The sequence below is a fragment of the Myiozetetes cayanensis genome, unplaced genomic scaffold (genome assembly GCF_022539395.1).
Source record: "Myiozetetes cayanensis isolate MyiCay16 unplaced genomic scaffold, myiCay2020 scf1, whole genome shotgun sequence".
NCBI lineage: Eukaryota > Metazoa > Chordata > Aves > Passeriformes > Tyrannidae > Myiozetetes > Myiozetetes cayanensis.
Window position 1 is genome coordinate 128,518,814 of NW_026086604.1, and position 13,497 is coordinate 128,532,310.

General features: G+C 36.9%; 1 protein-coding gene across 6 annotated transcripts in view; it reads right to left on the bottom strand.

Moving 5' to 3' along the window:
- CDK14 (cyclin dependent kinase 14) overlaps positions 1-13,497 on the bottom strand; it is a 309,078-nt gene that overhangs the window by 85,697 nt on the left and 209,884 nt on the right. For all 6 annotated transcript variants that reach the window (XM_050333417.1, XM_050333452.1, XM_050333444.1 and 3 more), the window contains 2 exons: positions 11,422-11,485; positions 791-839 (listed from right to left, as the gene is read on the bottom strand). In XM_050333417.1, coding sequence (XP_050189374.1) covers positions 791-839; positions 11,422-11,485 — 113 coding nt within the window. The remainder of the gene's footprint in view (positions 1-790; positions 840-11,421; positions 11,486-13,497) is intronic.

Consider the following 13,497-nt stretch of genomic DNA (forward strand, 5'->3'; position numbering starts at 1 on the left):
TTGAATTAACGAAAATAGCAATACTGGTGCAGCAAAGGCTTAGCCTTTTTACAAAAAAATTTGGTCAAAAGAGAGTATAGAAAAATTCTTACATGACAAATTGTTGACATAGCTGTGATCCTGCTCATCCAAATCAAACTCTGTATGCTTTCTTCAAAATATAAAAGATGTTAACTGCTCAAGACAGTGAGGTCCAAATATCCTGTCTACAAAATTATACATTTGCCGAGATATCTTCTAGTAACCTTTATACAGAAGATTGGTTAGGCATCCCTGGTTTATCTGTATTTTGAGTATAAAACCTGTGTATCAATGCCCATCTGATGTAAATGTGAAAAAATAAGGAAACATTGAAAGTAAAAAAAAAAAAGCATGGTGAATTCACACTGCCTTTTTTCATTCCTGAAAATTAAGATATAAAATAGTATGGTAATAACCAGATAGATCTGGCAACATGGGATGTTTGTGTGGAAACAACACTCAAAAGTTGATTAGGAATATATTCTTTAAAAATTCCTTAATTTTTATAGATGAACAGAGAAAACAGGATTCAAAACAGACACCCCAAAGCAATAACACAACATCTCTCCATGAGCTCAATACTTGCCAACTAACATCCTCAAGAAGAAAATATGATGCTATGCAGTTTCACCCTATTTTTGGGCAACTGGCAATACAAATCTGTTTTATTTGAAAAGAATAGAGCCATTTTAAGTTAGCTATGATAACTTCAACTTGTCATGAATCATATCCTTAAAAAGTCAAAAATGCAATTAAAAAAAATACTTACTTATTCCAGGCTTGTCTAAGGTTTTTAGGGCCGTACTGTGTAAACCGTTCTGTAAGAAACAGAAGAGGCACATTCAATTGCTTACACTAAAACCAGAATTTAGTTTTAAAAAATATTTATTTACTGTCAATTTTCATAATTTCATAATTTCTATATATCCACTGTAGCTCAAGTCCTAAGGCAAGGGAAGAAAACTAACCTATGAGCAACTGCCATACAAACAGGGAGAAAAAACACCAAAACACCAAAACCCAAAAAAGACCCTAACTTTAACATGACATCAGCAGGAACATAAACTTTTACAATTACTTCTGGAGTAGTTTTAGACTGCTGGGGGGGGGGAAGGCTGAAATCTAGTTTGTTTTTTTATTTTTCTTCATGACAAATACAATTCTCCATGACCTCACTGTCATGTTTTCATGCTTCTCAGGCAGCATAAGAGTAAGTGTGGGTCTGTGTAACACAAAGAATGTGATGGCCACATAAGAGTCCATTTTCTAAAGAATATATACAATTAATGAGCAGAAGTAACAAGCACAATGACAGCTTATTTACTCAAACATTAAGTTCTTAATTTTAGATGTAAGTGCTTTCCCTCTCATATCCAAGAAGATGCTTGATCTGCAGCAGGACTCTAGTTGGAAGAGGAAGATGCTATGAAAGCTGCTGCAGAAGCAAAGAGCAGTACTTCATTAACCTTTGCAACAAGGGCTAAATGCCTCTCAGGAAGAATCAAATGCAGTTGTATTCATTCAAATTCAGCTGGAGAATATAGCAACATTTTCCATGAAGACTTGTTGCACTGAAATTCTACTATGTAAACTGGTACTTACCATTGCCAGCTACCCTAGTGTGATTGCATTAATTGTTGTGAAGAAGTCCTAAACTTACAAAATACTCCATAAGCTAAAAAAACCCCAAAAACCAAAAAAAACACAACAACAACAAAAAACTTTGCTTCCTCTCCACCCATGAGCATGACATTTACTAGACCCACTGCACAGTTGCAGCAGTATTTTTACATATATATGCACATAGCTATGCACGTGTCTTATTGTGAAAAACAGCTGTAAATGTAACTTGGAAGGGATTGTATTCAAATTCCTGTATTTCTATACTTTGCTTATCAGAATTCTAAAGCTGTCATGTACACTTCATATGCAGTCAGTTCTGAAGGTGCCAGAACCAAGGCACATGCAAAATCCTAGCATCAATGTGGATGCTTTGATTTTCTTTCTTATACCTATTTCTTTCTTTTTTTTTCCTCTTTAACTAAAAAAAAAACAAATGCAGAAGCTTCAGTTCTCACTGACATCCCTACTGGAAGTTTCTGTTAAGCAGCAGACCTGTAAACTGTGTCTGAGGGCCACTTCATGCTTACAGATTTTGTTGCTTTAACTATAGTGATGCAGTTAAAGGAATTATATCATTCCCTTTTAGATATGTGTGACAAGTGTACTGGAAAGTCAAAGCTACATGACTACAAATAGTTCCAGCACCAATATAAATTATAAATAGCACTTATGTAATGTTGTATCTAAATTTACTCAATAACTTTCTTAGCAAAAACCACCAAATGCTAACTACATAGTCATACTGCTAAAGACTTTTAGACAAAGATGAGTGTATAAAACAGAAGTCTGAAAGGTTTTTTGTGGGGTTTTTGTTTTGTTTTGCTTTTATTACCAACAAAGTTTCTGCATTTGGAAAATATTTGACTGTAAATGACCATTAGCTGACTTCTCTGACATTATCCTAAATTTTGTAAATTAGAAATGCTACAGTACTTTTCAATTAGTCATAAAGTCAGTCCAGGCACTTAGCAGCTGGGTAGTAGCTGGTAGCTGGGTAGTAGCTTGGGTAGTATAAAAAGGAAAAGCAATTTAAACCACTGTGTATTTTCTCTTAAGTCCTGATACTACAATGTGTGCAGACCATAATGGTTAAAGAGGGGAAAACAAGAAGTTGCTGTGTAAATTCTTACTGAGGGGAGTAAGTGAAGAGATTTCCTTAGAAATAAAACCAAATCTAAAGCTATACATGTCTGACTGTGACCAACTGCATGAAATTACGTTTTATGATACTTTCAGGCATATCATATTTTTCAGATGCTCCCATTGATTTGATCATAAAGAACAGTAATATTAGTCAGGAGATCTTGACTGCATGTCGAGATCCTGGGAATACTGCACAATTAACATGAATATTCCCTCCCAAAAAAAAATCTTTGCCTGACGTTCATTATGAGAGTCAGCACCCAAATCTCAGTCCAACCTTGTGGAAGAAAACCTGTATAGCAAAAACTTAATGCCTCTCCTTCAGAACTGAAAAGCAAACAGGCAGATGCTAGAGTTACTCAGATCATCAGACACTCAGATCATCACCCACCCACACAGCCATCCTCCAGCGCAGGCAAGCCACAGTCAAGAATGCGAGGCACACTATTTTGCTGAGGCAGCTGCTCATTTTGATGAGGCTGAGTTTTAAGAAACCTGAAAAACTTTATGTTTACAGATCAGAATTTGATCTCAGATGTATTTTGAATTTGTATAGTTCCAAATTGTGAGTATATATACTAGAGTTCAAATATTTTTAGATTATTATTATTATTAAATGTGTTTATTATTAATAAAAACACTGGAAGATCAACACAGTAAGCTCATCTGAAATTTAAAGTAAATGTATGATTTTAATTTCCTTTATGCAAGCACTTAAATATTTGCGAATCTTTTGGTAACAAATTCAGGAAACAAAATTTCATCCTCTGCATTTTAATCCCAAATATACGGTCATCATCCTCACTAGAACCATGTCTCACTATTACAGAGCTGGCTTTTCACATGGGTGCTGTATTTCACTAGCCAAAGGTGATTTTTTGCTTATGTGAAACAAAAGAAGAAAGAGATTTTTAGCTTTGTTTAAATCCCACAGCACCTAAAATTGTTTAGCATTTTCTTCTTAGAAGACCAAGTTAGCCAAATCTAGAGTAAGTGGCGTGTTCATAATCAAATGCAGTGTAAAGAGATCTCTATATAGGACTGCATAAACAAGGGCAAACATACAGTATTCATACTCATTACTGGAAAGATGTAACAACATCTTCCTGTAGCATGCCTTGTAGGATGTTAGAGGAGCATACCAAAGGACTAGTCTAACATATTACATCCACAGCCTCAAAAGCCCAGCCTTAGAACCCAGACTCACTGTTCCACTCGGCATCACACACAACCCACCCACCGATGCTGGGTGATGCAGTTACACAATTACTCTGGCAGTACATGGGTCTGAGCTGTTCTTTGCTTCATACCTTGCAGCACAGCTTACTCAATGCCTTGTGTGCCTAGGAAGTTTTTAGGACTGTGCCCCACAAACAGTAGCATCGCAAAGTTATTTGAATAACAACAGCAAATAACAAATAACAAACAATGAAAAGAAATGAACAACCAGAGGAAGAGAAGGAGGTAATCTCTTGAGATGGTTGATTTGACAAAGCTGATGCATCAGAAAAAAATTACATTCTTAAAACCAGTGCTCCCAAATTCTAGACAGTTTGAAGGCCTAGGAAAAAAAAAAAAAAGCCTGGCCAGAGAGCTCATCAAGTACACTGCACTAAGTGGTCCTAGAAACAACAGTATTTCTTTCTGTCTGTTTCTTATTTCCTTTAGACAACCACTCTACAGCAACACTGATACATATGCATACTCACTTGTGTGCCCACACATATACCTACATGTTCTCCACTGCAAACATCATTATCTGCCTGATAAACATGCTCCATCTGACAGCCCAGCATCAAGGGCAGGTTCAAACAGAAGTGAATTTCAGCAGAACTCACTAGTGAGCTTATTAGCAGACCACTGCAGGAATACTGGTCTGCTGTGAGAATTGAAAAAATAGCACTTGCATTTTAAGTAACATAAAACAAGATGAGGGTTTTTTCTCTTTTATCAGTCAGAAAAATACATGAACTATTATACCTTTGCCACGTTTGCCTTGAAAGGACCTAGGATAGGCAAGAAAAGCTACATAAGGAATTAGAGGCAGAATACATTTTGATTTTTAGCTTCTTTTTAGTGCTATTGATAATCAGCTTCTAGTCTAAACCGAAGAACTTAAAATGCAGTTTGACTTCAAGGCATTTTTTATGTTGTTAATCAAAACATGATGGCTAATATGCATTCCTTGATTAATGTTCTTCTCTATTTAAAACCAAATGTGATTAGCTTAAATGCAAATATTTAAACATCACCATAATTAATATTTTGAAAAGTCTAATTCATTATTTCTTTAAAAGGGTTTTCTTTACATTTAAATTAAGTCTAATGTGACTAACACTGTATTGTGATATGTAAGACTCATATGCTATTTTATTAAAGATTTAATGCTAAAAATATTTAACTTATGATAGCGAAGATATAAAGACAGGCATCCATGTTGACAAGCAAATTTTCAAGCACTGTAATATTTGCAGCACTAATATGAAATTAGAGTTTTCACTGAAGTTCATTCACAGCTGGAGTTTTACCATATACACGAGCCTAAACTTTGGGGTTTTGTACGTCAAATGCCTTGAGAAAAATTACTTCAACTCCTCCCTCTCCATCCCATCGCCTCTCTTCTCCCTTCCAAAAGTACCTGCTTTAGAAGTGCACAGGTTGTGTAAAGAGGAAGGATAGATACTGTTTTTTAAACTCCCTACTGAGCATGATTAGAAAATGTAATTTTAATAGCTAGCATTGTCTGAAGCACTGGACTTCTACATTAAATGGTTCCGCCTTTCAGCAGTGCTTACCCTGGCTCCCCTGCATCTGTAATAGGTTACTGCAACTTTTCAGCTTAATGTCATTTTTTTAAATGGTGAAAACATACACAACTCTACTTCTCTTAGGTTGTGGATAGCACAGAAAACACCAAATAATACAATTTAGTTTTGGCAAAAAAAAAGGGGGGAGAAATTTGAAATTAATTCTCCTTTACAGATCCCTCTCCTTTCTTCAAATACTCAAATCCTTGAAGAATACATCTATATCAGTAATTTAAATGTGCTCAAGACTGCTGTCCGGCTGATGCACTATCACTGTCCTGTAGTACTACTGCAGCACCCTTCCACTTCCATCCTTCAGTATAGGAGATGGGAAATTCCTTCTTATGGGGAACAGTCCCTGACCTACATTAACTCCCTAAACATGCCCAGGAATTAATTATTGGTAAGTGCTAATTGCCATGAGGTAAGGCAGGCCAGAGGCTGCTCTAATAGTTTAACAGCAGATTCCCACATTGCCTGGGAACATTTGCTGGCATCAATGTAGATGTAAATAAACAAGATACTGATTCAGTGTGTAATAAATTGTTGACAGGCTTTGGTGAAACTCTATAGGAAAAACTGCTATGAAAGTTTGAAAAGCCATATGTTCTCATATACAGTATGTTCATGTGTTTGTGCCAAAAGAGTTTAGTCTCTCAGCCCAACCCTACTCTAAACGACTAAATCCTTTGAAAACAACTTGGCTATTAAAACAACTTAGCTGTTAAGATGCAAGTAGGCAGATCATATTTCTAAACCAAATCTATATTTATTGATCACCTGAGAAGCAAAGTAGAATTTCTGAATCAGAACACCAGTTCTGCAGTGGTTTTGTCAGTCATAGACTTGTGATTTTTTAATAAATACATCAAGTACCTGTCAGTCTCTGGCAAATTCTGTCTTATGCAGTATCTCCTTTTGTATTCTGCTTTCTCCTTAAGGAGAGTCTCTTTCTCTTGCCTCTTTTCATCCTGACTTTAGGGATTCTCTTTTAAAAATCAGTGCTCAGCAGATGCTTTCATTGTCTCATAAAGGCACCTTTCAGGTATATTACTCTCTATTGTGTCTGATCATCTGTTGAGCATTGTGAGGTTCAGGCTCCTACACCATCAGCCCAAGATTAAATATTTAACCTTCTTTCACCTAAAAACAGTATGGTAAGGGAACTGTGGCACAGTGAACATGACATAGCATTCTCACATTTTCTCCACGTTCCTAACAAGTTACTTCTTCTCCTTGACCATCACCATCTCTTCATGGCCATGGTCATTTCATTTATCTTCTATTGTGACCATCTCTTACCTTCTCCCACTTTACTCACTGACAGTACCTTCTGATAAGTCTCTATTTAACTTCCCAGGATAGAGGTTACACAGCATCAGTCCCAAACAGTAATTGAGAATGCAGGAAAAGTGAAAATTGACTAAGTGTAGATGTTGATCCAAAGACTTATCTTGCTCAATTATTTGGGTAGGACTCTAAATCCAGGACAAATGGCTGGAGATGAAAAGTCGGCAAGACTCCAGACTAAGAAAAACGGGAGATTTAACAACAATGGAGAGAATAATACACAAAAATCAGGAAGACACGGACACAAGACTGGTAAGGAAGCAGCTTGTTTTGGAATACTGCTTCATCTCAACTCATGTAGGTAAGACGTAGCTAATGCCAGTATCTTGGAGATATAGGTCCAGTGAAATGATCGGTGGTTGGATCTGCTTTAGTGCAGCAAATTTACACATTTCTGAAAGTATTGTAACAAAAGAATAAATAGTGAAAACACGTTTTTCAAGTTCTGTGTCAGCTGGTCATGTCCATTATTTACAGTGTCTCTGTCCAATAACGTGGGCTTCTATTCCAGATGAAAACTCAAGACTTTCTTGAAACAGCAACTAACACTTTTTCATAATTTTCTCAAACTATTTTCTTATTTGAGGCAGATAATTTACTCTCACGCTGATCCAGAATTGCTGGGTTTCTTTGGTGACACCTGAGTATCTGAAGACCCTCTCAAGATTATAGCATCCTTAACAGCACCAAAGCAAATCACAAAGGTAACCAGAGTAACTGAAACACTTCTGAAGTATTTCAGAACTTTCAAATACATTATTTAGACTATCCTTAAGTAATTTACTATGCAGAACATGAATATATGTGTGACTGTGTGCACAATGTACAAATGCAAACTGAGAGGACCATGGCTAGGGCCCAGAGAAAGCTTAAAGACCAGGTCAACTTTTACCTTTAAATATCTTCCATATTATTTGGAGTATTTGTTACATAGAAAGTAATCAGAAATCTCAAAGTGGAAAGATAAAATACAAGTTGTTTTCTGATTTTTTAAATGGCAAACAAAATTATGACCATTTTATGTTCAATATTATAATCTGTTAAAATCACCAAGGTTAGAGGTTTAGATGACATAGAGCCACTCACAGCTAGCCTTAGGAACACATTTCTTATTCAAGCTCAGAAATGTTCCTGAATATTAAGATGTCAGAGATCATCATTGTTTATGCACTGGCTGCTTTCCATAATAATCAGACCCTCGTCCACTGTAGTAGAGAAGAGACTAATGCCATGTTTTTCAGACATGTTCCTCCTCGTAAACTGTGATTAGCTCTCCACAGCACACCATGCCCTATCAAATCACAGCATGAAAATTAGTTATTGAAGTCTGTATGCAAACAAGAAATACAATGAATTTTGCTTCTACTCTCAATCATCTTTCCAACTCCACAGACATTTAATGTGCCCAGCTTTTTTAAACTATACTATTTATCACTGATACTTTCTGCTCAAATCCTTTTGGTTTGTGCTTACACAACTCAGTTTATAGCACCAAAGCCTTACCTGAGTGGATGTTGATATCCTCATCCCCAGTGCTCTCTGCACTTCTCAATTTATCACACTTACTGTTAGCAGCTATCAGTCTTAAATTCACAAACACATGCAAAACACAAGAGTTACTTAACCCCATATCACTTATATTTAAACACAGTCATTTCACAAATCCTGAAGAATAATGGAATTGGTTCAGACTTGGAAAGACATGTCAGGATCCTTCCTGCATTGTTCAGCTAACACAGGGAAAAGATTAAGCCATCTTAAGTGTGTTATTAAAGCTTTAAACTCCATCTTTGCTCCAAAGAAGTCAGTCATGAAAGCTAAAGTGTAGCAACAATTTCCAACCATCATGGAGGGGAGCATATTTGGTTGAGCACCTGTGGAAGGGGATAATACAGCCTTGCCATAGCCAGAAAGCTTTTGTGCACAGAATGGCACGAAGGAAAGCATATTTTTAAGAAGCAACAGAGAACTTGGTATCCATGACCAAATATCTCCAACAACCCTAAAGGCCTGAGCAAATAGTTTTAATTCCAGCCTAGCCCATGGGTTAGAGGTTTTTGTCCAGAGCATACCTGGTATACCAGAATGATCCCAGAGGTGATGTGTTTTGCTGCTCTAACCATTCCATACCTTACCAGCATAAAATCTAACTACTAGTTTTGGGGTATGTAAGCCAGTTTTGGTTGTCCAGTTAGATGATGCTTTCTATTGCTGTAATTTCTAAAATCAGCAAATGAGGAACCGTAAAACAAACTAAAAATCCTTTTACCAAAGTCATCAAGGATATAGGGTGGTACACAGGGAGTAAAGAACACAGTATGTGTACAGAAAAGGGATTTTATTTTTAAGTGCTCTAAGACCTCCACAGTGCAAGGGAATTAAGGAGCTCAGCACTTTGCATTAACAGGCCCTAGAATGATTAAATAGTTGCCATTAAGAATAGTAATTACTCTGACTTACAAATGTACATATTTCACAGATGTGGAAAGAATCTGAGAGAACAAAGACCACACCATGCAGAAATGGTGAAAATACTGAGTGACCATTTCCTATCTTGGAGGCATTTTTCCTCTTGTCCCCACTCTGTACTTGTATAAATATTATGTATTCCTAGCTGAGAAAATCCATAGTCTGGGATGGAGGAAATAAGAGCAAGTCTAACACAATGCCTGTATAAAAATCAGATTTAATGAAGTGCCTACAGTGGATTTATTTCCTGATATTCTTCTATGGTAATAAACCCACTTCCCTTAACACACTTGGAAATCAAACTGAAAAATGAAACCAGGAAATTTCTTGGCTGCCATCTGCTGTTCAAAACTTTCCTGTATCACACAGAATAAATACAAATCCACCCAAAGAGCACTCACTGACACCTCCTGGTTTTCTTCTCTTCGCTATTCTTGTTAAAACCAGTATCTTTGGACTGCTGTTACAGACCACTATATTTCTGTAAGGATCCTGTGTATATGCTCACCTTTCAGTTAGTATTGGGAAGGAGAAACACAGAAGCTGTTTTAGGGAAGAACACTGTAGTATTTTTAGTATTTCAGTGAAAAGCTGTACTTGTTAAAGAAGTTCTAGAGTTCAGTATAGTGTGATTTCACTAAACAGCAGTAAGTCTCGGACAGAGACTGAAAGCAAAGCTCAAGATAGCTGTCTGCATTCCTCTTTCTCGAGGTTTTGTCTTCCTATCAGGGTAAACCCTATAATGTATTTGTTTCTCGAGAGAGAGAGAGAGCGAGCTACCTAGAGCCCTTTGTCCTTTACAGCTCCTCTACCTTATCTCCTGCCTCTTTGCTGCCTAAAAAAGCTACTGTGATTCTGCAGATCTGATGTATAAGACAAGCTGAAATGAAAATGGAATGTTCTTCTTTATGGTTGGCCTATGAGATGACTTTGAAATAACATGGAATGATAGAGGTTTTCACAGTTTATCACTGAAGCTGAAGGGAGTATCATCACAGCAAAGGAAAATCAGGAATTTACTGAGAGACCTTAGGTCTGCAAGGGCAAAAATATTTGAAAGTGGATTCCTGGGTCAATTTCTGTTACTTATGTCCAGACTTCAGTCATATGGTTATACCTAGATGATTCATCCTAGCAAAAGGTATTGTGAGCCAGTTAAGTCCTTAATCCAAGCGCATCTAGTAACCTCCTCTTTATCATCTAGTCCAAACCCACTCACAGCAGGTCCAACAAGTTCAGGCTGTTCAGGTCCCGTCCTGCCAGGGTTTCAACAGAATGAAGATGGTAAACCTCTCTGAACAGCCAACGCCAGTATTTGATCACCCTCAAGAGCCAACACATCTCCTACTCATTCACCTGCTTTTCCTTGTTTAAAAATGTTTTTCTAAGATCCCCACTCAGAAATTCACAATACTATGTATATTACATGTATAAACATGCATACATATGTAGCATAATGAAGCTGACCACATCCATCTAGTTTCTAGGGAACAAGCTGCTCCATCTCACAAAAAGGTATCAGATGGTGAAATGGCTTCTCAAGGATGGTTGTAGAATATGACAACTTCAAATATAATATGTATTCAAAAATTGAACCTTTGCAGAAAGGTGCTAACAGATGATCTAGTAATGCCTTCAGCTTTCACAATGTCTTTACTCTTTAGCTTCCTTTAGTATTTGTCAAAGTTTGGTGTGCTCTGCAGAAGAGTAATACTGACTAGGAATCACCCTACTAGCAGTCTGAAAGGTACAATACTTGGTGGCTGAGGAATGCAAGCAGGTCAGGGCTCATACTGTAATAAATAGAAGAAAATGAAACAGAAGGGAAAGAAGTTAAACAAAAGAACCCCCACACACCCCCTGAGCACAATAAAATGCAGCAGAAGAAGTGCATTATGGTTCACACACTGCACACCAAGTCATCTTGAAGCTTGTGGGCAGGGATGCAGCTATCTCTGTTCTGTACTTCCAGGGAGAGAATTTGGTTGGACTTGGTACTTCAGCCTACCTGGTTTAAAATGGGGTAAAGAGTGGACTCCAGGCCACGTATCTTCATTTGGTGTTCCAAGTACCTGTGCACAAAAGAAGAAAAAAAACACACATTGCTTTAATGGAAAAGACTTAAATAGCCATAGCACTACAGAAAGCTACTTCTCATTGTAAGCTCAATGTACCTTACAGTCTAAACTTTAAACAGGTTTCATAGTTGGGGGATGAGGAGGAGGAAGAAGGTACAAAACGTTAAAATGTTATTGCGGTTTCAAGGTACCAGTGCAGTAAAGTGAGTCAGTAAACTAGACAGGAGTGCTGTGTTCCTGTCAGGTTGCCTATTTAACCAATAGATGTTAAAGCTACTTTCCATAGAAAAGTATCAAGCTATCTCAGAGCACTGGCATTACAGGGGCTAGATAATTTAGCTCAGAAATAATTTCAATCCCTATAAACCTAAATAAGGTGAAGAGATAACTGTTAGATGCCAGGACAGAAGATTTACAAGATGGTGAAGGGGATAATAAAGAGTGTGGCATAACAGAACTGCACAGTAAACAGTTGTCATTTTAAAGTGCCTGTAGAATACATAAAACCAGCAAATTTTCAGGAGACACAGACTTTACTGACTCATATTTTACGCGTTGTTTCTATTCACTTCTACTGTCTTCTTGCAATGTTAGTCAGACCAACTCACAGCAGCAAAACACTTAACACTGGTCACACGCGTCTTAGATCCTTTGCTCATGTGAAAAGTTCACCCTCAGTGTCTTTGGAACAAATAGTAGGTAAGTTGAGAAAATTGCTATAATAGTTCTCCCAAATCTGGTTTTGCTTCATAAGACATAACTGTCAACACTTGCTTTAAGTAAAGCCAAGAGGAACACCTGAATTAGCAGTTCTAGCAAAACATTTCTAAATGAACTCTGGAATTTGATATTTCACTAGTAAAAGATCTTTCTTTTCAAAATTTACACTCAATTTCTAACATGAATGAAAATGCTACAGACTCCTTTGAATATTTGTGATAAACTCAGGCCCTGGGAAAAAAGGCTGATATTCTAAAGTGAAAGCAATTCACATCAGTCTGTGCTTGTTTTGCATTGTCATCAATGTACAAAAGCCAGTCCCAGCCCTGCCCCTACTTGCACTGCAGATCTTCTGAATAAATCTTTTGGACCTGCATATCTTGAATCCCTGTGACATTCTGTGGTCAGTTATTTCAGCATAAAGCAAGCCTAAAATTAGCATGTAAGTCTTTGGTTCAAAAATGTGAAAAACAGCATCTACTCAAAATCATTGAAATCAAAGAGATTGATTTTTTTTTTTTTTAATTATGTCAGCTGCAATTTACATATGAATTAACAGCATTATAGGAAGGACCATTCTAGAACACCTATTTCACTTCTTAAGCTATGTAAAGATTTGTTCATGTCAATAAACTCAAGCTGATAAAAATTCTTAGAAGCAAGACTGGGAAGGTAAAACACAAAAAACTTCTCTTCAACTCTGCCACAGATTTACTTCATAAAATTTAGATTCAGGCTTAAAAACTTGAGGCAAAAGTAAGTGACCTCTAAAATGGATAAATTTTTTACCTATGAGGTGTGCTTTATGACTCTAATGTCTCAATTTTTTTAAGCAATTTACAATACTAATGGGTTAATAATCTAAGAATATTAATACAAAGGTGTCACAGAAACAAAGATGAAGTATCAGTGCATATAGAGAGTATTTGTTCATGAAGTTATTTCTATGTGCAAAGTCACTGGTTTTATTTGTAAATATTGCTTTATTTGTAGCACATCGCTTTCAGTCCTTGCGATGTCTTTGGCATTTGAATAAGATAAACCTGACCCTGCGATTCTCATTCATCACAACACCCCTGTTAATTTCATTACTGCTATTAGAGAGAGTACAGTTCTGTCATTAAACATGGAAGAAGTTAGGAGACACTGTCTACATTATATCCCTAAATCAATATGCAAATAACTTCCACTTACTTTCTGCATTGATCAGGCTCCTGGTGCCAAGCACCTCCCAGACCAGGAGAGGGAGCCCGTGGATCAAAAACAGAGACTCATTCTTGCATCAG